The 26,854-nt window shown below is 37.1% G+C and overlaps 1 protein-coding gene across 1 annotated transcript; it reads left to right on the forward strand.

Moving 5' to 3' along the window:
• Positions 1 to 1,409: 1,409 nt before the first annotated feature.
• Positions 1,410 to 26,431, forward strand: LOC102172338 (succinyl-CoA:3-ketoacid coenzyme A transferase 1, mitochondrial-like). The gene is made up of 4 exons (XM_018044638.1): positions 1,410 to 1,505; positions 4,068 to 4,147; positions 19,821 to 19,887; positions 25,429 to 26,431. Exons 1-4 carry the CDS (start codon positions 1,410 to 1,412, stop codon positions 26,338 to 26,340), a joined length of 1,155 nt encoding a protein of 384 aa, XP_017900127.1. The 3' UTR covers positions 26,341 to 26,431.
• The last annotated feature ends 423 nt before the right edge of the window (positions 26,432 to 26,854 follow it).

Genomic DNA, 26,854 nt, shown 5'->3' on the forward strand with positions numbered 1-26,854 from the left:
ACGACTTTTGAGAGTCCCTTGGACTGCAAGGAGATCCAACTAGTCCATCCTAAAGGAGTTCAGTCCTGGGTGTTCATTGGAAGGACTGATGCTGAAGCTGAAACTCCAATACTTTGGCCACTTCATGTGACGAGTTGATTCATTTGAAAAGACCCTGATGCTGGGAGGGATTAGGGGCAGGAGGAGAAGAGGATGACAAAGGATGAAATGGCTGGATGGCAACACCGACTTGATGGACATTAGTTTGTGTGAACTCCGGGAGTTGGTGGTGGACAGGCAGGCCTGGTGTCCTGCATTCCATGGGGTGGCAAATAATTGGACACGACTGAGCAACTGAATTGAACTGGACTGAAAGGAGATCAAACCATTCAATCCTATAGTTGTTCATTCCTGAATATTCATTGGAAGGATTGATGCTGAAGCTGAAGCTCCAATACTTTGGCTACTGATGAGAAGAGCCAACTAACTGGAAAAGATCCTGATGCCAGGAAAGACTGAAGGCAGGAGGAGTAGGGGACGACAGAGGATGACATGTTTGAATGGCATCAGTGACTCAATGGATATGATTTTGAGCAAACTCTGGGAGATGATAAAGGACAGGGAAGCCTGGCATTCTGTAATCCATGGGGTCGCGGAGAGTCAGACATGCAGTTGAAGATTGTGCAACTGAACCACAACAGGTATAACAATTGTGTAAACAGACCCATTAATGTCAGAAAACAATACTTCGTGATTTTTTTCTTACTGTGATATATAATCATTTGATCTTAGTATGCATTGTAGACATAGTACAAAATTGATGACCTGGACTAAATAAACTTTACTAAAAATGGAACATAATTAGTGGCATGCATGGATGTGTACTCAATCACTTTAATCATGTCCAACTCTTTGCAACCCTATGGAATGTAGCCCATAGGCTCCTTGGTCCATGGGATTCTCCAGGTAAGAATACAGGAGTAGGTTTCCATGCCCTCCTCCATATCTTCCTGATCCAAGGATCGAATTTGCGTCTCCTGCATCTCCTGCATTGCAGGCAGATTCTTTACCCACTAAGCCACCCAGGAAGCCCAATTAATGGCATAATGGCTTCTAATAATAATAACAGGCATCATTTCTTAAACCCCACTATACTATAGGCAGTGGTATATATATTCAATATATATATTGAATTCATGATTTTCTTATATTATTTCTAACCCTCACAACAATCCTGCAAGGGAGCTATTTGATCCCCTCTTAATATATGAAGAAACTGAAGATAAGTGAAGTTAAATAACTTGTCCAAGATCATAGAGAATTACAAATCTTCTGCTTGAGCTAAAAGATGGAAAGGTTTTACACTAAATACAATATAGCCTTTCTGATAACAGTGAACTTTTATCCATTTACACATATGGACAAATACAATGGCTAAAGGCAGGCATTCCTGGGGGATAAATGGAAAGAAAAGAGTGAGAGATCATCATTCCTTAACATCAAAAGGAGTAAGAGCAGAAATAAAGGTGAGCTAAATTTCATTTTTTTTTATTTTTTTAATTTAGCTTATAGAAAAGCTCTGATTTGGTAAGCAGAGTACTACCCTCACCCCCACAAAAAAATGTCCATGTCATAATCCCTGGAATATGTGAATGTGTTATGTTATGTTTCAAAAGGAATTAAGGTTGCTGGTGGAATTAAAGTTTCTTAGCAGCTGACTTTAAAAATGGGAAAATTATTCTAGATCATCTGCATGGAGAAGTGTAATAACATGGACCCTTAAATGCACAAGTGGAAGAGAGAAATGGAGGTCATAGAGACATCACAACAGAGGAAGAGGCTGGAGAGATTCAAAACATAAGAAAGACCAATCAACAATCAATCAATGCTTGCTTTTAAGATGAAGAAAGGGGGTCAATGTGGCAAAGAATGTAAGTAACTTCTTGAAGTTGGGAATTACTCTCATTGACAGCCAGCAAAGCCACAGGGAACTCAGTCCTACAATTGTAAGAAACTGAATTCTGCCATCAACCTATATGAATAAGGAAACAGATTCACCTTTAGTGCATCAAGAAAGGAAAGCTGCTGTGCAGACACCTTCACATTGATCCACTGAGACCCATTCTGGACTTCTGATTTACAAAACTCTCAAATAAACTATTAATAGTGATGTTGTAAGCCCTTGTTTGTGGTAATGTATTATGGCAGCACTAGAAAACTAATACAACTGGATATACTTATTTCAGTGTTACTACTGAGATGGCTGGGCTTCCCAGGTGGCTCAGTGGTAAAGAATCTACCTGCCAATGCAGGAGATGTGGGTTTGATCCCTGGTTGGAAAGACCCCCTGGAGAAGGAAAGGGCAACCCATTCCAGTATTCTTGCCTGGGAAATCCCATGGACAGAAGAACCTGGCAGGCTATATAGTCCATGGGGTCACAAAAGAGTTGGACACAACTTAGCAACTAAACACATACACACACATTGAGATGGATGCCTCCTTCTTCCTCTTCCAATTGAGACTCCCCATTCTTCTTCGTTTTCCCATCTTAATGTTCCCTACTCCTATAATATTTGGTGCTGTATTTATTGCTTAAAATTTATTGAAAGTTTCCAAAGATGCTATGAAATATCACAAATTATTAATACTAAAGATGCTGTTCAATATGCAGGCCTTTCAGTTCTTACAGAGTTTATAGGTACAATAATTTTACTAACTGCTACATTCTTACAGTGAGCTCCTCTCTATAAATAATAATGTTCAATGCTTCAAAATGCTTGATATAAGTTGAGCTTTTTTAGATTCCACATATAAGTGATACTGTGCAGTATTTGTCTTTCTCTTTCTGACATCTCATTTAGCATAATTCCCTCAAGGTTCATCCATGTTGTCACATATGGCAAGATTTCATTATTTCTCATGGCCAAATAACATTCCACTATGTGTGTGTGTGTGTGTATAAAAAGCACATTCTTTATCCATTCACCCATTGATAGACACTTAGGTTGATTCCATATCTTGGCTTGCTTAATCTTACAATAAACATGAGATTGCTGGATCATATGATAATTGTTTCTTTAATTTTCTGAGAAATCTCAATGTTTTCTATAGTAGTTACACCAGTTTATTTTCCCACCAGCAATGCACAAGCATTCCTTTTCCTCCACACTCTCATCAAAACTTGTTATCTCTTGCCTTTTTGATGACAGCCATTCTAATCAGTGTTAGATTATATCTCAAGGTGATTCTGATTTGCATGTAAAACAAGCCTAATTTACACAAATAAATATTAAAATGGTGGTTACTAGGAGCTAGGGATGGGTGTGGAGATTAGGGAAATTGTCAAAGGATACAAATTTGCAATTAGAAGATGAGTAACTTCTGGAGCTCTAATGTACATCATTCCGATTTTAGTTAACAATACTGTACTATACACTTCGAAATTGCTGAGACTAGATTATACACTTCGAAATTGCTAAGAGACTAGATCTTAAATGTTGTCATCATACACACACAAATAATTGTCTGACATGAAACAGGTATTAGCTAACACTGCACTGGTAATCATGCTGCAATACATAAATGTATTAAATCAACACCTTGCACTCCATAAACTTACACAATCCTATGTCAATTATATCTCAATAAAAACACGCTTGATAACACCCAGGATCCTTCACAGGTTTTTAATGAATCAATGATATTTTTCCATGGTGCATTAAAACTGGATTGCTAAAGGCAATCTGTAAATTGTCAGGAATTTCACAAGCTCATTGATAAAGACAGGCATTATTAAACATAATTAAATTAAATAAATGTATAATTAAGTAAATAATGTTAAAAACAAAGTAATAAATGTTCAAAACCCACCATCTCTTTGCTATTTTACCACACTTTACTATACCTGTCCTCTTGAGTATTTACATTTATTGTATTGTATGTGTGTGATGATGTGGTACTGTACATTTCTTTCTAGCTCCATCATGTTGGTAGATTGAACCATAGAGGTAATAGTCACACAATGGAAATAGAAAGATTTCTGATTCTACAAATCAAGTCCTGATCTATTGCTTTGTTCACAATTCAGATCTGTGAAAGTGATGAAGAAATGCCAACAGCACAGATTAAGCTTGGAAATGTGACAGTCACGTTGGCAGCCATTGTACTGTAAATGGAATAAAAAGTTAAGTAAATATTCTTTGAGTTTCAAAATCTATCATGTGATTCAACAAAGAAGGAATTCGAGAGGACGTTCAAGATGGCAGAAGAATAAGATGGGGAGATCACCTTCCCCCCACAAATACATAAAAAAATCCATCTGCATGTGGAACAACACTTACAGAATGCTTTCTGAATTCTGGCAGAAGACCCCAAACTTCTGAAAAGGCAAACCAATGGCCTCAGAATGAGGCATAGTAAAATAAAGAGATTAAAAAAAAAAAAAAAGGCAAAGGATTTTGGAATAGGGACCTGCACCCTAGGGAGGAAGTCCTGAAGGAGGAAACATTTCCTCACATTTGGAAACCCCTTCACGGGCAGTGACAGTAAGGAGCTTCAGAATTTCAAAGGGAAACACAGCTACAGGTGTTTGCAAGACAAAATGGAGAGAATTCACTAAAGACATAATTGCTAAAGAGCACTTCCCAGATAAGAAGTGGCTTACATGACCAGCATTGGTTGCCTTAAAGATATTCTGAGGGGGCTAGTAGGACACAGGTGAGGGAGTCCAGGGAAATGCCTGGGCCAGCTAGAGAGGCTAGGGATCATTGCAGTGGGAATGCTCTAACTCCACACACTTGGCGAATGCAGGACCCTACCTTCTAAAATACAGTAAGTGGGGCAAGCCAGATGCACTCTGCAGCTCCAGAAGTAGAAAGTCCTGCAAGAATGCTAAAGGTGGAACTAGACGCAATTGCAGTTTGCAGTACTAGAGAGGGGAACGTGAGAGCTAGATTTCTGCCAAGGCCTGCATGGGTGCCAGAGGTGGAGGACAGGAGGCCACCATGCTCTCATTCCTAGGGGTTATAGGTGCCACCAAGCTACAGGTGGCCACAGGTCACTGGCCACACCTTCCTGGGAGCCTGGGCAGCTTGGCTCTGCTGAAGAACCCAAAATCCAGGGCCACCTATCCTGAGAAAGCCCACAATCTGCCTCAGATTGGCAACCTCCCGCAGTCTTGACCACAGCAGGCACTTCTCCCAACCCCAACTGTGTCTGCCATACCTCTCTTCCCAGCCCAACTGAAAAGTGAGCCCTAATAAGCTGCTACTTTCGCCCCCTTGTGTCTGGGAAGGGAACAGACACCTGAGGGTGGCCTACAAACAGGCATGGTGAATCCCAAAGCAGAGAACCAGGAGCTGTGTGAGTAAAGAAGAGAAGGGGAAGTCACTCCTGCAGCCACAGGTGCAGTGGATAAATCCCCACAATCAGCCTGAGACTGTGGACTTTAGGGGAAATTGTGGACATTGGAAGCAAGTTCAAGCAGGAGTAAGGCAAGATCTGAGTCTGAGTTGACCCTATACTATCCACAACAGATCCAGAGACTTTACTAGAAATAATGGAGGGCTTTCTGTGTAGGCATATTGACTGGAGCACACTGTGTGGAAAGGTAAATAGAAAAATCACAAGGACATTCTTCTTATTAAAACTTTCCATATATTTTTTCTTCTTTTTCATATTGTTCTAATGTTGTTCATTCTTTATTACTCCTTTAATTTTTATTTTTTATAACCTGTTTCCTTTTTAAAAAACATTTCATTTTTAAGTAAATTCATTTTATTTTCCTTTTTTATAGTACTCTTTAGTTTATTGATTTTGTATTTTTGCTAGTCTAGTTTTAATATTCATTTTTACTTATGAGTATCTTTTTTGGATTGATTGTCATCTTCTTTTTTGACTCCTGTTTTTCTATATTTTATATCTTCTCTTTCATCTCTCTTGTTTCTCTTTGTAAGAGTGTGAATTTCTTGGCTGCTGAGTGTTATTTTCACCATTAGTCTTGGGGTTTTGTCTTCTGTGCTGAGTGTCCTGTGAACTCTTGGTATTACAGTAAGGGGACATGCCCAAACCCTGAGGTGGGAGATCCAAGTCCAGGACTTTGAACCAGTAGAGAACTCCTGACCTCATGAAACATTAATTGATGAGAGATCTCCCAAATGCCTCCATCTTAACACTAAGACAAATCCCCCTCCAAAGGCCAGCAAGCCCCAGCACTGAATGCCTCACACCAATCCTTCAGCAAAACAGGAACAACTGTGAACATCAATAGACAGGCTGCCTAAAGCCACATCAAGCCCACAGACACTCCAAAACACAGTACTGGACACAGCACTGCCCTTCAGAGAGACAAGACCCAGCTTCATCCTCCAGAACACAGGCACAAACCTTCACCAACCAGAAAACTTTCACAAAGCACTGGTCCAACTCCACCCATGGAGTGTAGACTTCACAATTAACAGGAACAATGACCTACCAGCCTGCATAAAGGAGACCTCAAACACAGTAAAATAAACAAACTGAAAAGACAAACATGCAGCAGATGAAGGAAAATGGTAAACAACCACAAGACAAAAAAATGAACAGGAAACAGGCAATCTACTTGAAAAAAAGTTCAGAGCAATGATAGTAAAGATGATCCATAATCTTGGAAATAAAATGGAGGCACAGAAAAATAGGTTGGAGGCATAGGTGAAGATGATACAATAAATGTTTTAAAAGATTCTAGAAAAAATAAAGAGACAATCAGCAATGAACAACACAATAACTGAAATTAAAAATACACTAGAGGGAGCCAGTGGCAGATAACTGAGGCAGAGGAACAGGTAAGTGAGCTGGAAGATGGAATGGTGGAAATAACTGAAGCAGAGTAGAATAATGAAAAAAAAAAAGAAATGAGACACAGATGTGTAGAGTGGACTTTTGGACTCAGAGGGAGAGGGAGAGGGTGGGATGATTTGGGAGAATGACATTGAAACATGTATACTATCATGTAAGAAACGAATCGCCAGTCTATGTCCGATGCAGGATACAGCATGCTTGGGGCTGGTGCATGGGGATGACCCAGAGAGATGTTATGGGGAGGGAGGTGGGAGGGGGGTTCATGTTTGGGAACGCATGTACACCCGTGGTGGATTCATGTCAATGTATGGCAAAACCAATACAGTATTGTAAAGTAAAATAAAGTAAAAATAAAAATTTTTAAAAAACAAGAAAGAAATGAGGACAGTCTCAGAGGCCTCTGGGACAACACTAAGCACATCAACATTCAAATTATATTGCTCCCAGAAGAAAGAGAGAAAAAGAAAGGGTGTGAGAAGATATTCCAAAAGATTACAGTTGAAAATTTTCCCTAACACGGGAAAGGAAATAGGCACCCAAGTCCAGAAAGCCTATAGAGGCCCATACAGGATAAACATGCTAAGACACATATTAGTCAAACTGATGAAAATCAAACACAAAGAATGAATATTAAAAGCAGCAAGGGAAAAGCAACTAATAACACACAAGGGGATCCCCATCTGGCTAAGAGCTTATTTTCCAACAGAAACTCTGAAGGCCAGAAGAGAGTAGCAGGATATGCTTAAACTGATGAAAGGGAAAAACCTACAATCAAGATTACTCTATTCAGAAAGGATCTCATTCAGATTCAAAGGAGAAATCAAAAGCTTTACAGACAAGCAAAAATTAAGAGAATTTAGCACCACTAAACGAGCTTTACAGCAAATGCTATAGGAACTTTTCTATACGGGAAACACAAGAGTAACTAAAGGCCTACACAAACGAACCTCAAACAATAAAGTAGATGGTAATAGGATCATACATATCAATTACTATCTTAAATGCAAATGGATTAAATGCTCCAACCAAAAGACCCAGACTAGCTGAATGGATAAAAAAATCAATACCCATATATACGCTGTCTACAAGAGACCAACCTGAGACTTAGGGACACATACAGATTGAAAGTGATGGGCTGAAAAAGATGTTCCATGCAAATGGAAATCAAAAGAAAGTGGGAGCAGGAATACTCATATCAGATAAAACAGGCTTTAAAATAAAGACCATTACAAGAGAGAAGGAAGGACACTATATAATGGTTAAGAAATCAATCTAAGAAGCTATAAGAATTATAAATATATACACACTCGACATAGGAGCACCACAATACATGAGGCAAATGCTAATGACTAATAAATGGGAAATAAACATTAACACAATAATAGTCAAGGACTCTAACACTCCACTCACACAAATGAACAGATCATATAGACAGAATATTAATAAGGAAACACAAACTTTAAACAATATATTGGGCCAGTTGAAATTAATTGATATCTACAGGGCATTCCATCCAAAAAAATGTAATTTCACTGTTTTCTCAAGTGCACATGAAACACTCTCCAGGACTGATAACACCTTGGGTCACAAATCAAACCCTGATAAATTAAAAAAAAAATTAAAATCATTTCAAACATCTTTTCTGACCACAAAGCTATAAGATTAGATAACTACAGGGGGAAAAAAAAAAACTATTTAAAAGTCAAACACATGGAGAGTAAACAATATGCTTCTGAATAACCAAAAGTTCACTGAGGAAATAAAAAAATACCTAGAATCAAATGGCAATGAGAACTCAAAATCTATGGACTGTATTAAAAGTATTCCTAAGGGGGGAGGTAATAGCAATACAAGCATACCTCAAGAAACAAGAAAGAAGTCAAATAAATATCCTAACCTTACACCTAAAGCAACTAGAAAATAAGAACAAAATATCCCAAAGTCAATAAAAGGAAAGAAATTATAAAGATCAGCACAAAAGTAAATGAAAAAGATATAAAGGAGACAATAGCAAAGATCAATAAAACTAAAACCTGGTTCTTGAAAAGATACATAAAATTGGCAAGCTATTAGTCAGACTCATCAAGAAAAAAAGGGAGGAGACTCAAATCAATAAAATAAATGAAAAAGGAGAAGTTACATTAGACAAAGCAGAAATGCAAAGGCTAGTATGGGAATACTATGAACAGTAAAACAAACAAACAGGAAGAAATAGACAAATTCTTAGAAAAGTATAAACTTCCAAAACTGAACCAGGAAGACATAGAAAACATGAATAAACAAATCACAAGCACAGAAGACAAACAAAACTCCAAGACAAGATAGCTTCCTGAATGAATTCTACCAAAAGCTTAGAGATCTATCAACCAGCGTACTCAAACTCTTCCAGAATATTGCAGAGGAAGGAAAATTCCCAAACTAATTCTACAAGACCACCATCGCACTGATACCAAAACCACAAAAAGATGTCACAAAAAAGAAAATTAGAGGCCAACATCACTGATGAACATAGACTTAAAAATCCTAAACAAAATTCTAGCAAACAGATTCCAACAACACATGAAAAAGGATCATACATAATGATAAAGTGAGCTTTATCCCAGGGATGCAAGAGTTCTTCAATATATGCATATCAATCAATGCAATACACCATATTAACAAACTGAAAGACAAAAATCATGTGATCTACCAATAGATGCAGAGAAAGATTTTGACAAAATTCAATACACATTTATGATAAAGCTATCCATAAAGTAGGCATAGAAGGAACAAACTTCAACATACTAAAGGCCATGTATACAAGCCTATAGCAAACATTATTCTCAATGGTAAAAAAAAAAAAAAACTGAAAATAATTTCTCTAAGATTAGAAAAAAGTCACTCTTTCCACTATTATTCAACATAGTTTTAGAAGTCCTAGCCACAACAATCAGAGAAAAAAAAAAAAGGAATGTATATTGGAAAACAAGAGGTAAAACTCTCACTGTTTGCAGATGACATGATTCTATACATAGAAAACCCTAAAACTGCCACCAGAAAACTACTAGAGTTAATCAATGAATTTAGTAAAGCTGAAGGATATGAAATTAATATACAGAAATCCCTTGCTTTCCTACACACTAACATTGAAACCTCATAAAGAAAAATTAAGGAAACATCCCACTCACCATTACAACAAAAAAAGAATAAAATACCTAGGAATAGACCTACCAGAAGAGACACAAACCTATATGCAGAAAACTATGAGACACTGATGAAATTAATCAAAGTTAACACAAACAGATGGAGAGATATACCATGTTCTTGGACTGGAAGAATCAATATTGTCTAATTACTGTATTACCCAAAGCAATATACAGATGCAATGCAATCCCTATCAAACTACCAATGGTATTTTTAATAGAACTAGAACAAACAATTTTTAAAATTTTTTGGAAACACAAAAGGATTTGCAGAGCAGAAGCAATCTTGAGAAAGAAAAAGAGCTGGAGGAATCAACCTTTCTCAATTCAGACTATACTACAAAGTTACAGTTAACAGGACAGTATGGTACTGGCAATAAACCAGAAATATAGGCTGATGGAACAAGGTAGAAAGTCCAGCGATAAACCCACACACCTATAGACACCTTGTGTTTTGCAAAGGAGGCAAAAATATACAATGGAGAAAAGACAGCCTCTTCACGAACTGGTGCTGGGGAAACTGGACAGCTACATGTAAAAGAATGAAACTAATACCCCTCCTAATACCATACTCGAAAATAAACTCAAAATGGATTAAAGACTTAAGCATAAGGCCAGAAACTATAAAGCTCTTAGAAGAAAACACAGGCAATACATCCTTGACATAAATCAACAGCAACATCCTCTATGACCCATCTCCTAGAGTAATGGAAACAAAAACAAAAATAAACAAATGGGAACAAAATTAATTTAAAAGCTTTTGAATGGCAAAAGAATAAATACAGTGAACAGACAACTCTCAGAATGGGAGAAAATAACAGCAAATGAAACAACTGGCATAGGACTAATCTCCAAAATATACAAGCAGATGATGCAACTCAATAACAGAAAAACAAACAACCCAATCAAAAAGTGGGCAGAAGACCTAAACAGACATTTCTCCAAAGAAGACATACAGATGGCTAACAAACATATGAAAAGATGCTCAACATTGCTCATTATTAGAGAAATGCAAATCAAAACTATAATGAAGTATCAACTCTCGCTGGTCAGAATGGCCATCATCAAAAAGCCTACAAACAATAAATGCTGGAGAGAGTGTGGCGAAAAGGGAACTCTTTTATGCATTTGATGGGAATGCAAAATGATACAACCACTATGGAGAAGAGTATGGAAATTCTTTAAAAATATATGAATAAAACTACTATATGACCCAGTAATCTCACTACTGGGCATACAGTCTGAAGAAACCATAATTTAAAATGACATATGTACCCCCAAAGTTCATTGCAGCACTATTTATAGTAGCTAGGACATAGAAGCAATCTAGATGTCCATCAACAGACACATGTATAAGCAAGTTGTTGTACATATACACAGTGTGCTATTACTCAGTTATAAAAAGGAATGCATTTGAGTCAGTTCTAATGAGGTGGATCTACCTAGAGCCTATTACACAGAGTGAAATAAGTTAAAAAGAGGAAAAACAAATATCATCTATTAACACATATTTATGGAATCTAGAAAGACAGTACTGACGATCCTATGTGCAGAGCAGCAAAGTAGACACAGACATAAAAAACAGACTTTTGGACACAGTGGGCTAAGGAGATGGTGGGATGATTTGAGAGAAGAGCATTGAAATATATACATTACCATATATAAAATATATAGCCAGTGGAGTTTTATGTATAATGCAGGGAGCCCAAAGCCAGTGCTCTGCGACAACTTAGAGGGAATGAGGGGTGGGGATGGGAGCTGGTATCAAGAGGGAGGGGACACAGGTATACCTATGTCCAATTCATGTTGATGTATGGCAAAAATCACCACAATATTGTAAAGTCATGACCCTCCAATTTAAAATAAATAAGTAAATATAAAAGAGATGTGGTACATGTATACAATGGAATATTACTTGGCCATAGAAAGAACACATTTGAGTCAGTTCTAATGAGGTGAATGAACCTAGAATCTATCATACAAAGTGAAGAAAGTCAGAAAAAACAAATATTGCATATTAACACATATATGTGGAATCTAGAAAGATGGTACTAATGAACCTATTTGCAGAGCAGCACTGGAGACACAGACACAGAGAACAGATTTGTGGACACAATAGGGGAAGGAGAGGTTGGGATGAATAAAGCAGCAACATATACATATACATTACCATATGTAAAATAGATAGCCAGTGGGAATTTGCTGTACCATGCAGGGAGCTCAAACCCAGTGCTCTGTGACAACCTAGAGGGGTGTGATGGAGTGGGAGAAGGGAGGGAGATTTAAGAGGGAGGGGATATATGTATGCCTATGGCTTATTCCTGTTGATGTTTGGCAGATACTAATATAATATAAAGCAATTATCCTCTAATTTAAAAAAAATAATTTTAAACAGAAAGATTTCATAATATTGATGAAAGGGTGAACTCTTAATACAAATATTCACTGCTTCAACTTTGTTTGTTATTAACATAAACAGAAATATCACCTAACTTTCAGTTCAATTCAGTTGCTCAGTTGTGTCCGACTCTTTGCGACCCCATGAATTGCAGCAGCCAGGCCTCCCGGTTCATCACCATCTCCCGGAGTTCACTCAGATTCATGTCCATCGAGTCTGTGATGCCATCCAGCCATCTCATCCTCGGTCGTCCCCTTCTCCTCCTGCCCCCAATCCCTCCCAGCATGAGTCAACTCTTCTCATGAGGTGGCCAAAGTACTGGAGTTTCAGCTTTAGCATGATTCCTTCAAAAGAAATCCCAGGGCTGATCTCCTTCAGAATGGACTGGTTGGATCTCCTTGCAGTCCAAGGGACTCTCAAGTGTCTTCTCCAACACCACAGTTCAAAAGCATCAATTCTTCGGTGCTCAGCCTTCTTCACAGTCCAACTCTCACATCCATACATGACCACAGGAAAAACCATAGCCTTGACTAGACAGACCTTAATCAGCAAAGTAATGTCTCTGCTTTTGAATATGCTATCTACGTTGGTCATAACTTTTCTTCCAAGAAGTAAGCATCTTTTAATTTCATGGCTGCGCTCACCATCTGCAGTGATTTTGGAGCCCCCCAAAATAAACTCTGACACTGTTTCCACTGTTTCCCCATCTATTTGCCATGAAGTGATGGGACCGGATGCCATGATCTTTGTTTTCTGAATGTTGAGCTTTAAGCCAACTTTATCGATCTCCTCTTTCACTTTCATCAAGAGGCTTTTTAGTTTCTCTTCACTTTCTGCCATAAGGGTGGTGTCATCTGCATATCTGAGGTTATTGATATTTCTCCTGGCATCTTTAACAGTGTAATTTCATTCTTTTGTTAATTGGAAATATAGCTTGCTACAATATAAGAACTCATCAAAAATCAATGACACCATTTTCTAAAAATCAATTAGTTACAAGGAATTTACTGTAAAACAATAATGCTTATTTTATTATTATTTGTAAATTATGTGCTATATATCTTTAGTATCAGTAACATACATATATCATAATGTTCATATATATATTAAAATATTCTATATCTGTCTATCTACATATTTCATGCCTATTTTTTTCCACACAGACAGAGTTGTTAAACATATACCAGCATACCACTATCTAATCATTTAACTTTTTTCATTAATTCTCATTCACTGTACCTAAAACTTTAGACTTTGGTATACAGATGCAGAAAAGAGTAAATGCAAATTCTTGCCATCTAAAAAAAGGCATAATATCCAACAGTAATGAGAATCCTATTTGTTTTGATATGCGACAAAGGCAAAGGTAATCATGTTCCTTTTTCTTATCTATGAAGTATAATATAACCAAAATTTGAGGAGAAAGGAACCTAATGACTCTGTACACAACTCCAAAGGTAGCCCCTTTGGATCTTAATAATCAGGGGTTGGAAGACAAGTTATGACCAACCTAGATAGCATATTCAAATGCAGAGACATTACTTTGCTGACTAAGGTCCATCTAGTCAAGGCTATGGTCTTTCCAGTACTCATGTATGAATATGAGAGTTGGACTGTGAAGAAGGCTGAGCACCGAAGAATTGATGCTTTTGAACTGTGGTGTTGGAGAAGACTCTTGAGAGTCCCTTGGACTCCAAGGAGATCCAACCAGTCCATTCTGAAGGAGATCAACCCTGGGATTTCTTTGGAAGGAATGATGCTAAAGCTGAAACTCCAGTACTTTAGCCACCTCATGTGAAGAGTTGACTCATTGGAAAAGACTTTGATGCTGGGAGGGATTGGGGGCAGGAGGAGAAGGGGATGACCAAGGATGAGATGGCTGGATGGCATCATGGACTCAATGAATGTGAGTCTGAGTGAACTCCGGGAGTTGGTGATGGACAGGGAGGCTTGGCGTGCTGCGATTCATGGGGTCGGACATGATTGAGTGACTGAACTGAACTGAACTGAAGATGGTATATTAGAATTTGACTTCTCTGCAACTTCCATTAATAGAAATCCAAAGCATTATAAATGTCCACGTTGACTCTCCAGCCTAATCCCCTTTTATTTCCCTATAGGAAAGGCTGTGGTCTTTCCTTATCTCCCAAACATACATTGTGCTTTCCAATCCCTGTCCCTTCACTCAAACTTTTTATTAGGGATGACCCTTCCTCACAAACTACTATTTGAAGAGTTCTGTCCCCAGTACACCACTAGTACTAACCATCAGTTCATAATCCACTAATCTGTTCTAAGAAGGCTGATGCTTTTCTAAAAAAACTCAAGATTTTCCCTAATGCCCGAAAGTGCATATATTTTTTCAGTATATTGACCCCTTCAGAGAAATCCTTTGCCTTTGTCTGATGAAAAATATCAGTTAGGAAAGGATCTATAAAGCATTCTGTACATCTGAAAGTATACATCAGTTCAGTTCAGTCGCTCAGTCATGTCCAACTATTTGTGACCCCATGAGTCGCAGCACGCCAGGCCTCCCTGTCCATCACCAACTCCCAGACGTCACTCAAACTCATGTCCATTGAGTCGGTGATGACATCCAGCCATTTCATCCTCTGTTGTCCTCTCCTCCTCCTGACCCCAGTCCCTCCCAGCATCAGGGTCTTTTCAAATGAGTCAACATTTCTCATCAGGTGGCCAAAGTATTGGAGCTTCAGCCTCAGCATCAATCCTTCCAATGAACACCCAGGGCTGATCTCCTTTAGGATGGAGTGGTTGGATCTCCTTGCAGTCCAAGGGACTCTCAAGAGTCTTCTCCAAAACCACAGTTCAAAAGCATCAGTTCTTTGGTGCTCAGGTTTCTTCACAGACCAACTCTCACATCCATACATGACCACTGGAAAAACCATAGCCTTGACTAGATGGACCTTAGTCGGCAAAGTAATATCTCTGCTTTTGAATATGCTATCTAGGTTGGTCATAACTTTCCTTCCAAGGAGTAAGCGTCTTTTAATTTCATGGCTGCAATCACCATCTGCAGTGATTTTGGAGCCCCCCAAAATAAAGCCTGGCACTGTTTCCACTGTTTCCCCATCTATTTTGCATGAAGTGATGGGACGGGATGCCATGATCTTCGTTTTCTGAATATTGAGCTTTAAGCCAACTTTTTCACTCTCCTCTTTCACTTTCATCAAGAGGCTTTTTAGTTTCTCTTCACTTTCTGCCATAAGGGTGGTGTCATCTGCATATCTGAGTTTATTGATATTTCTCCCGGCAATCTTGATTCCAGCTTGTGCTTCTTCCAGCCCAGCATTTCTCATGATGTACTCTGCATATTAGTTAAATAAGCAGGGTGACAATATACAGCCTTGACGTACTCCTTCTCCTATTTGGAACTAGTCTACATACACAGATACATATATTTTTTTTTTTCAAGAGATTAGATATAGTAAACTGTGCACTTGAAGAACTGAAGAACTATGGATGGAGGTCCATAATATTGTACAGGAGGCAGCTAACAAAACCATCCCAAAGAAAAAGAAAAGCAAGAAAGCAAAGTGGTTATCTGATGAGGCTTTACAAATAGTAGAAGAAAGAAGAGAAAAGAAAGGGAGAAAAGAAAAGGTTCATCCATCTAAACGCAGAATTCCAAAGAACAGCAGACAAGAAGGCCTTCTTCAATGAACAGTGCACAAAAATAGAAGAAAACAGCAGAATGGAAAAGGCTAGAGATCTCTTCAGGAAAACTGTAAATATCAAGGGAACATTTTGCCCAAAGATGGGCACAATAAAGGAAAGAAACGGTAGAGATCTACTAAATGCTGAAGCAATCAAGAGATGGAAATAATAGATGGCAGAAATAATACATTGAAGAACAGTACAAAAAAAGATCATGATGAATAGGATAACCATGATGGTGTAGTCAGTCACCCAGAGCCATACATTCTTGAGTATGAAGTCAAGTGGGCCTTAGGAAGCACTGTTGTTGTTAATAAAGCTAGTGTATGTGTTGGAATTCCAGTAGAGCTATTCAAAACTCTAAAGGATGATGCCATCAAAGTATTGCACTCAATATGTCAGCAAATCTCAAAGACCCAGAAGTGGCCACAGAACTGGAAAAGATCAATCCTCATCCCAATTCCCAGAAAGGAGAGTGCTAAAGAATATTCTAACCATCAGACCATTGTACTCATCTCCCATGCTAGTAAGGTCATGTTTAAAATCTTGCATGTCAGGCTTCAGCATTACATGAACCAAGAACTTCCAGACATCCAAGCTGAATTTACAAAAGGCAGAGGAACCAGAGGAACCCAAACACAGGAGGATTCCAGAAAAAAACATCTATCACTGGTTCATCAACTATGCTAAAGCCTTTGACTAAACGGGCTATAACAAACTGTGGAAATCTCTTAAAGATGGGAGTACCAGACCATCTCACCTGTCTCCTGAGAAACCTGTATGCAGGTCAAGAAACAAGCGTTAGAACCCTGTTTGGAACAACTGATTGGTTCAGGATTGAGAAAACAGTATGACAAGACTGTCTGATGTCACCCTGTTTATTTAACATATTCACTGAGTAAATCATAAGAAATGCCAGGATGGATAAGATGAGTTACAGGATGGAATTGAGATAGGTGGGAGAAACATCAACAACCTCAGATATGTGGATAGTATCACTCTAATGGTAGAAAGCGAAGAGGAACTAAAGAGCCTCTTGATGAGGGTGAAGGAGGAGAGTGAAAGAGGTGGCTTAAAACTAAATTTAAAAAAAATCTAAGAAAATGGCATCTGGCCCCATTAATTTATGGCAAATAGATGGGGGAAATATGAAAGTAGTGACAGATTTCTCCTTCTTTGGCTTTAAAATCACTGTGGAGGTGACTCCAGCCATGAAATTAGAAGATGATTACTTCTCAGCAGGAAAGCTATGACAAGCCTAGACAGTGTGTTGAAAAGCAGACATTACTCCACTGACAAAGGTCAGCATAGTCAAGGCTATGGTCTTCCCAGTGGTTACAAACAGTTGAGAGAGCTGGACTATAAAGAAGGCAGAGTGCCAAAGAATTGATGCCCTCAAACTGTGGTGCTAGGGAAGACTCCTGAGAGTCCCTTGGACAGCAAAGAGAGCAAATCAGTCAATCTTAAGGGAAACCAACTCTGAATACCCATCAGGACAGATGCTGAAGCTCCAGTATTTTGGTCACCTGATCTGAACAGCCAACTCATTGGAAAAGTCCCTGATGCAGGGAATTATTGAGTGCAGGAGAAGAGGGCATCAGAGGATGAGATGGCTTGATGGCATCACTAATGATGCAATGGTCATGAACTTGGCAAAACTTCAAGAGATGGTGAGGGACAGGGAGGCCTGGGGTGCTACAGTCCATGGGGTTTCAAAGAGTTGGACAAGACTGGGTAACTAACACAACACATATATTTATTGATATATGAGTGTTTTTCAGTTTACAAGTGAAAACGGTTAATATTATTACTTTTACTATCACCATCATAATTTTTCAAGATGTCTCCTTTCCATTACCACCTGTTGTTTTTCACCTGCAACATCAATAGGATTTAATTGCTTGAAATAAATTAGGAAAGTTCTAAATACTGAAAAATGAACTGGAGAGCTGGCATTACAGATAGGCATATTCACAAGGGACTTTTAATAGTAGATTTGGCAGTCTGATTTTAATCAGTTTTTTCACAAGGGAATGTTTGAAGATAATGTTGAGGAAAGATTTTTCTGACGGAACTAGGCAGTATAGTTTGGAGCAGAGAGCTAGGAAACCATCATATGTGTGCTAAGCCACTTCAGTCATGTCCAAATCTTTTGAGATGCTATGGAATGTTGCCTGCTATTCCCTCCTCTGTCCATGGGATTCTCCAGGCAAGAATGCTGCAGTAGGTTGGTACGCCCTCCTCCAGGGTATCTTTCCAACTCAGGGATAGAACCTGCGTCTCTTATGTCTCCTATGTCTCCTGCATTGGCAGGCAGGTTCTTTACCACTAGTGCCACCTGAGAAGCCCCAGGAAACCATAGGATATAGCTATAAAATAACAACAACAATAGCAAGAGCAATGAGGAGGATATGAACTAGTTGGAAGAGGAGTGGAAATAAGAGAAAGAGGAGGAGGAAGAGATATAGCATCTGTAGCTAATATTTACCAAATACTATTAAAAAAACACTAAAGATAATTATCTTTGGCAATATTTACAACAGTTTTCAGCATTGGCACTATCTCCATTTTGGAGATAAAGCAATGAAAGTTGTGAGCACTTGAGTATAGTGCACAAGGTCACAGTAAGTTTTATCTGATATGTAAATCCAGGCAGCCTGACTCTAGAGTCTAATTTGAAACCACTCTGCTGAATAGTTAAGATGTGTGATTTCTCTGAGGCTGCTATACACCCATGATGGCCCAAGATAAGATTAACTCAACAGTATATTGATAAAATTTCACTTGAGGACTGTCAATTCGACAATACTTAGTTTACAATTGAGAATATACTTGTATCTTCCTACTGGGGACTACTATAAACACCAAAGATATATACTACAACAGTAGGTTGAAAGGGATTAAAACCAGAAAATATGGAAACCCAAAAGAATCTAAGAACTTCAGAACTCAGGAGAGAGAGGTCATAACAATGCTCAAAAGTAGCTAAATGGAAACTCTTTACATTCAAATCTAGGTTCAAGGTATCAATCTTACACACTTCTAATAAGTGATTATCAAATTTTATAATTGAGTGTTTATATATCACACCTAGGATGACAATATATTTTTAAACATCCATAAACTGTTAACTTATGCTTAAACAATTTAAGTTTTTATATACAAGGAAATTTGCAAAGGAATCTCCCAGTGCACTTTCCATACCTGCCATAGCTAATTATATGTAACAATTCTTTCTGTTATGTTCTGTGACTGAAAATTAATAAATCAGTATCTCTTTGATGAAATATATCCATATTCTAACAGTCTCTCTGTGTATTCACTTGCAAATTTTTCTCATTTGTAAGACACATCTTTAGTAAATCAATCATAAGAAATTTTCTGGTAAACAGGTATACCCCCTATGAAAAATGAAAAAAAAATCCTACTGTTTAATAGCTCTTACACACTAGCAAAAACACAAAATAACTAATAATTGTCTACCAATAACTTGGACATCATACACCATATCACACACACACACACACACACACACAGCTTAAACAGTACAGACAAGAAAGGATAGTGTTTCCAAATATCAGGACATCTAAAATGCCAGACCCAAAAGAGATAAGGTGCTAAAACTTTTACAGAACAAACTTAAATGGTCTCCATGCAAAGTGAAACAACTAGCCATCCAGATGTTTCCAGCTGGGTAATTAATGTACAGAAAAGGTCCCATTTGACTCAATTTTGTTCCACATTACAGGCAGCTGTTAATAGTAGCAATTCTAAAGCAATTTAGTAACTATACTTTGAATCATAAAATTATAAAGGTGAGTATATCCATCTTATCATATTCAGTTCTTAGCATTACAACAAATTATTTTTTACTTAACATTTCTCAATAGATTTTGTTGTTGCTATTACTATTATTTTCTTACCTGATCTTCTCCTTGCATAGCTTGCTCTTCAACTTTGTCCTAAAGGGGGAAAATAATTTATGAAGAAAATACAGCAAAGACAAAGAAAATCAAAATTTTTAAAAAGAAGTTAAGCTGTTAAAAAAGCAAAGATGAGTTAGTAGTAATTTCTGCATAGTGATTTTCAGTTCTACTTCTGTGAAAATTGCTTAAATTCACTAAATAGTATTATTTTAGTAAAGTTATTTAATCATCTACAAATCAACCTGACTATGTTTATTGGCAAGCAACATTTCTATATCTTATAAAACATTTATGTTTGTAAAATTTTGTAAATAAGGCTTTTAAGATCAAACTGTTCTGTCTCTTAAGCTTCTGACATCTCTCTCATTTAAGATTACTGATTCATCACCTGGAATATCAATAATATATATATGTATTTAGTTCCCACCCCCATAACTAGAGATAAAATTCACCTGAGTCTGGAGACTTGTACTCTTGGGAATTTCATTTCTCAGAAAAGCAAACCATGATAAGAACTCTTTCTCTGGTTCAAATTCTGACTACGAAAGAAATCTTTAAAAGTCACAGTACCTACAGGAGAGAGTAACAATATTATCTTATAGTTAGTAAGTATTAATGAAGGAAGGGAATGGCAGGCATAGTCAGACACATGTCTTGATATTAATAGAATGACATTTCCAGCAGCTGTCCAAATAGTTCAAATCCCCCATCACAACTGTAATGTACCTCAAAGTCAGTATAAAAATCAACCAGCTACCAATTCTTGAATTTAACTGTGAATGGACTTGAGGAACTTCCTGCTCTATAGGCTTTGTAAATCACCTATTGAGATAGTTAACATAATTTCCCTAACCTTCAGCTCACCATGCAATCTGCAACTATAGAGCCAGATATAGTGAAATAGTTGACCATGTACTAATCTTTAACTACACATCTTTAGTCTTTATATTTAAATTTACATTTAACTTTCTATTCATAGGGCAAGAAAAAAATGAGATTATAGAAGACCAAAAGTATAAAGTTATTTAAATTTTATAGCTGTATAATTAGTTAAGATTTTTCCCTTGAAATGTTGAAGAATAGAAAGAAAGATGAACTTCAATTTTAAACATAAAACTGGTCAACCACTTGTAAAAGAATGAAACTAGAACACTTTTTAACACCATACACAAAAATAAACTCAAAATGGATTAAACATCTAAATGTAAGACCAGAAACTATAAAAATCCTAGAGGAAAACATAGGCAAAACACTCTCCAACATAAATCACAGCAGGATCCTCTATGACCCACCTCCAAGAGTAATAGAAACAAAAGCAAAAATAAACAAATGGGACCTAATTAAACTTAAAAGCTTTTGCACAACAAAGAAAACTATAAGCAAGGTGAAAAGACAGCCTTCAGAATGGGAGAGAATAATAGCAAATGAAGTAAGTGACAAAGAATCTCAAAAATATACAAGCAGCTCTTGCAGCTCAATTCCAGAACAATAAATGACCCAATCAAAAAATGGACCAAATAACTAAGCAGACATTTCTCCAAAGAAGACATACAGATGGCTATCAAACACATGAAAAGATGCTCAACATCTCTCATTCTCAGAGAAATGCAAATTAACACCACAATGAGGTACCATCTCAGGCTGGTGAGAAAGGCTGCTATCCAAAAGTCTACAAACAATAAATGCTGGAGAGGGTATTGAGAAAAGGGAATCCTCTTTCACTGTTGGTGGGAATGCAAACTAGTACAGTCACTATGGAGAACAGTGTGGAGATTCCTTTAAAAAATGGAAATAAACTGCCATACTACACAGCAATCCCACTGCTGGGCATACACACCGAGGAAACCAGAATTGAAAAGAGACACATGTACACCAATGTTCATCAATATTTACAATAGCTAGGACATGGAAGCAACCTAGATGTCCATCAGCAGATGAATGAACAAGAAAGCTGTGGTACATATACACAATGGTATATTACCCAGCTATTAAAAAGAGCGCATTTGAATCAGTTCTAATGAAGTGGATGAAACTGGATCCTATTATACAGAGTGAAGTAAGTCAGAAAGAAGAACACAAATACAGTATATTCATGCATATATATGGAATTTAGAAAGATGGTAATGATGACCCTATATGTGAGACAGCAAAAGAGACACAGAGATAAAGAACAGACTTTTGGACTCTGTGGGAAAAGGTGAGGGTGGGATGATTTGAGAGAATAGCATTGAAACAAGTATATTACGATATGTGAACTAGATTGCCAGTCCAGGTTTGATGCATGAGGCAGGGAACTCAGGGCTGGTGCACTGGGATGACTCTGAGGGATGGGATAGGGATGGAGGTGGGAGGGGGGTTCAGGAAGGGGGACACATATACATGCATGGCTGATTCATATCAATGTATGGCAAAAACCACTACAGTATTTTAAATTAATTAGCCTCCAATTAAAAAAAATAAAAAATAAATAAAAAGAACCAAGTTATAGAAACAAAATAAATAAATAAACATATATATTGATGGTAAAGCAAAGCAAGTATTGTAAAAGTTAACAAATACAAAAATTAGTTGCATAGGCTCCCTTCACAGAACAGAGATTCACCCATTTATCTTTGGGTGAAAAGGCTTAAGTATTTGAGTAATCAGTTTAGATCAACTTCACTATAATTATAATATAATGAACGAAATGAAGATAGCCAAAGTGATAATGTCTTAGAGCATACTATTAGTTATCCATAACAGTTGTATCACAGAAGGCAGAGTAAAACTATGTCTAATTTACATTCATAAGCAGTCTCAATTATTTTCATATCTAGATATTTTCTTTACTGGTACACTTAAGGATATTTCATTAATAATGTAAGCTTTACAAATGCTGCTATTCATTAACACACATTACTCTGGGATACTTAGTAAATAAGTTAACTGATTTTTTCTTTTATATTTAATTTGTTTAAAGTTATTGAAATATAACTTCATTGTACTTGAAAAAAAGGAAAGAATAAAGAGCGTTTTAATGAAAAATTTTGTGCATGTCAGAAAGGTTTATGTTTTCAGATGGGAGACAAAGATTTTTAAATTTTATTATTAAATAAGCCCCAAAAAGGTCACTGCAGGTAAGATTAATATGAATGGGTTGTCTTGAAGCTAAGAAATGTGTTACTTGAGCTTTCCTTCTAACTGCTGAAGAGTAAGCCAGTCTGCTTCATCATCATTTAAATCACATTCCATTCTCATAATTTATAACCATTTTTTATAGTGGCATGGAACTAAGAGGCAAACTAAGAAGCAAAAGGAAGGCTAAAGGAAACTGTACAGTAAACTGAGGATATGAAAACACTGCTTGGCAGGCTAATTTCACTGGGATTTATACAGTATACTTTAAGAATTAGCTCCACCATGGAAGTAAAGGTAATCATTTTTTTTATTACATCCCTCTAGTCAATATTTCAATGTGTCATATATGAATATTAACTTTCAGAATGTCTACTGCTCGATTCCCAATTCTAAAGTACATGAGGTTTTACACAAGTGAGCAATAGTGGCAATAAGGAAAAAGAGCACTTTTCTTTTTTACAATTTTTCAAATACAAGAAAATAACCCATAAAATAAACTACAGACCCACACTTGGTGCCACTGTCTGAAAAGCTGGAGATAGGAAGTCAAAACTTATGTTTCTTATTATAGAGTGATGCATTCCCTCTCAGATGTAAGCATGAACTAGGTTTGAGGATAAATTCAAAAAACAACACATAAATTACTTTTTCATGTAATCAAATGGATTACAATTGGACCCTGCGAAATGACCATCAGCATTCCATTTTTAAGTTTTGCAAAATTATTTATGTTTTGCTAATTTTCCTAGAATAGATGATTAATTGTGAAGCCTCAAAAAGTTCTCCAAACTCTCTAAAAGGCACTGGTAGTTAATTATGGTGATCTGTGATATTAAAGGGACAAGTGGAGAGTTGAAGTTCAAGTAATTCCTATTATTTCATTCCAGAAAAAGAAATTTCCCTACTCCTTTGAAGGATATAGTCCTTGATGCTCCAGAGCTGAAATTCTACTTATAATGATATCATCTTATCATACCTGTTAGTAATTATCTTCATATAACAAACTATATGAAGTCAAATTTTCATTTATTAATTGGTATAAAACCTCAATGGTTACCTTTTGAGGTATATCCAAATTAATTTACTGTGTATACACTGTCAAATGAGTATGAACATAGCTAGAAATATTCATAACATCAAAAATCTCCTGTTTCCTTCGATACTGTTTTTACCTAGTATTGTTTCTTGTAATTAAAGAGAAGATCCAATAGCAAAAATGGGAAATCCACTAAAGACAGATTTCCAACTTCATGTTTTGATGACAAATCCTGTGAATATTTTCTGACTGCATGAGGCTATACAGTTTTAAAACTTGTGATTATACATCAGCATCTGCCACTAAGTGCTCCTTTGTCTTTCTAGAATGGAGTGACCTTCCACGAGGGAAATAAAGTTGGTTGCACGGAAGCTTTTTTTTGTTTTTGTTTTTTAATTTATTTTAGGGATGAAGTCACTCAACTTTACAATATTGTAGTGGTTTTCACCATACATCAACACGAATCAGCCATGGGTGTACATGTGTCCCCCATCCTGAACCGTCCTCCCACCTTCCTCCCCATCCCATCTTCCAGAGGCCTCCCAGTTCACTGGTCCTGAATGCCCTGTCTCATGCATTGAATCTGGACTGGCAATCTATTTCACATATTGTAATACACATGTTTCAATACTATTCTTTCAGATCATCCCACCCTGGCCTTCTCCCACAGAGTCCAAAAGTCTGTTCTTTATCTCAGTGTCTTTTTTGCTGTTTCACATATAGGGTCATTGTTATTATCTTTCTAAATTCCATATATATGCATGAATATACTGTATTAGTGTTTCTCTTTCTGACTTACTTAATTCTGTGTAATAGGCTCCAGTTTCATCCACCTCATTAGAACTGATTCAAATGCATTTTTTAATGGCTGAGTAATATTCCATTGTGTATATGTACCAGAGCTTTCTTATCCATTTGTCTGCCAATAGATATTTAGGTTGCTTCCATGTCCTGGCTATTGTAAACAGTGTTGCGATGAACATTGGGGTACATATGTCTCTTTCAATTCTGGTTTCCTTAGTGTGTATGCCTAGCAGTGGGATTGCTGGGGTTTTTAGTCAACAGAGGACAATACTATAACCAAGAAAAGATTAATACAGGAAAGTATGAAATATCAATACTTCTTTTGTTGAATTTAAATATGCAAACCTGATAAAAGTAATAGCCCATGAACAAATGATATATTTAAGAAGGCTCAAACAAAACTAACACAAACAAGTTTATTATATTTGGTTGACCTATATTTCCTGTCAAACATACATCATTTTTAATGTCAGGAAATATTTGGCCTCAATATATACTACTCAGGCTTTGGTGAAAGCCTGGAAGGCAGACCGAGCTGGAAATGTGTTTTTCAGTTTGAAGAAATTGTCGATGTTGGATCATTTGCCCCAGAAGACATACATATTCCTAAGATCTATGTACATTGCCTTATAAAGGGAGAAAAATATAAGAAAAGAATTGAGCGTTTATCAATCCAGAAAGAGGAAGATATAAAAACCACATCTGGTAAACCTGGAGATAATGTCAGAGAATGTATCATCAAGCGGGCAGCTCTTGAATTTGAGGACAGCATGTATGCCAATTTGGGCATAGGAATACCACTTTTGGCCAGCAACTATATCAGTCCCAATATGACTGTCCATATTCAATGTGAAAATGGAGTCTTGGGTTTGGGTCCATACCCATTAAAAAATGAAGTTGATGCAGATCTAATCAATGCAGGCAAGGAAACAGTTACCATTCTTCCAGGAGCCTCTTATTTCTCCAGTGATGAATCATTTGCAATGATTAGAGGGGGACATGTCAATCTAACAATGCTAGGAGCCATGCAGGTTTCCAAATATGGTGACCTGGCTAACTGGATGATACCTGGAAAGATGGTGAAAGGAATGGGACGGGCTATGGATCTAGTGTCCAGTGCCAGAACCAAAGTAGTGGTCACCATGGAACATTCAGCAAAGGGAAATGCACATAAAATCATGGAGAAATGTACATTACCTCTAACAGGAAAGCAGTGTGTCAACCGTATCATTACTGAAAAGGCTGTGTTTGATGCGGACAGCAAGAAGGGTCTGACTCTCATTGAACTCTGGGAAGGCCTGACAGTGGATGGCATAAAAAAGAGCACTGGGTGTGATTTCACAGTTTCACCAAAACTCATACCAATGTGGCAGATCTCAACTTAAAATGTGTAGTAAACCACTGTTCTAGGCCTTGTGCTCTTCATTTTAACCACATAGGAGTTTATTAGAAGGACATCAGTAATAATTGTATATCTTTCAGTTTTTGTCTAGTTTTCTTCTAGCATCTTACTGCTTTTATAGCCATATAGATTTAGTCCTCTCCAGCGTGCTATGGCATTTTAATGAATAACCAAAAGGAAAAATATATATGTTTAGCTTATCTGTTTTATAAGTGCTGAGAAGGTCATATTTACAGTTGGTGCTCACATTGGATTTATCTTCATCTTCTGTGGTAGATACATTAAATTGTGCACAATTTGTACCAAGATGAGCCCTTAGGGAGAATTTCATTGGTATACTTTCCCTCCTAACTAAATCATGACATGTAGTAAAAAGGGAGGGAGGAGAAGAACTCCACTCAGAGTATACCCAGGGCAGCATTGTTCTAGTTCTAAAAGAACATTTGTGTGGATTGAATTAGGAGAAATGCTGTCTTAAAGATTAGGTTTTTCCTTTA

Source organism: Capra hircus, unplaced genomic scaffold (assembly GCF_001704415.2).
Source record: "Capra hircus breed San Clemente unplaced genomic scaffold, ASM170441v1, whole genome shotgun sequence".
NCBI lineage: Eukaryota > Metazoa > Chordata > Mammalia > Artiodactyla > Bovidae > Capra > Capra hircus.

Bases quoted from the DNA above. Each gene is read 5' to 3' on its own strand.
- LOC102172338 (XM_018044638.1), top strand. From the start codon at position 1,410: ATGGCTAAAGGCAGGCATTCCTGGGGGATAAATGGAAAGAAAAGAGTG. The intron at 1,506-4,067 runs GTGAGCTAAATT...TTCACAATTCAG, and splicing joins GAGTAAGAGCAGAAATAAAG to ATCTGTGAAAGTGATGAAGA. The intron at 4,148-19,820 runs GTAAATGGAATA...TCCACATTACAG, and splicing joins ACGTTGGCAGCCATTGTACT to GCAGCTGTTAATAGTAGCAA.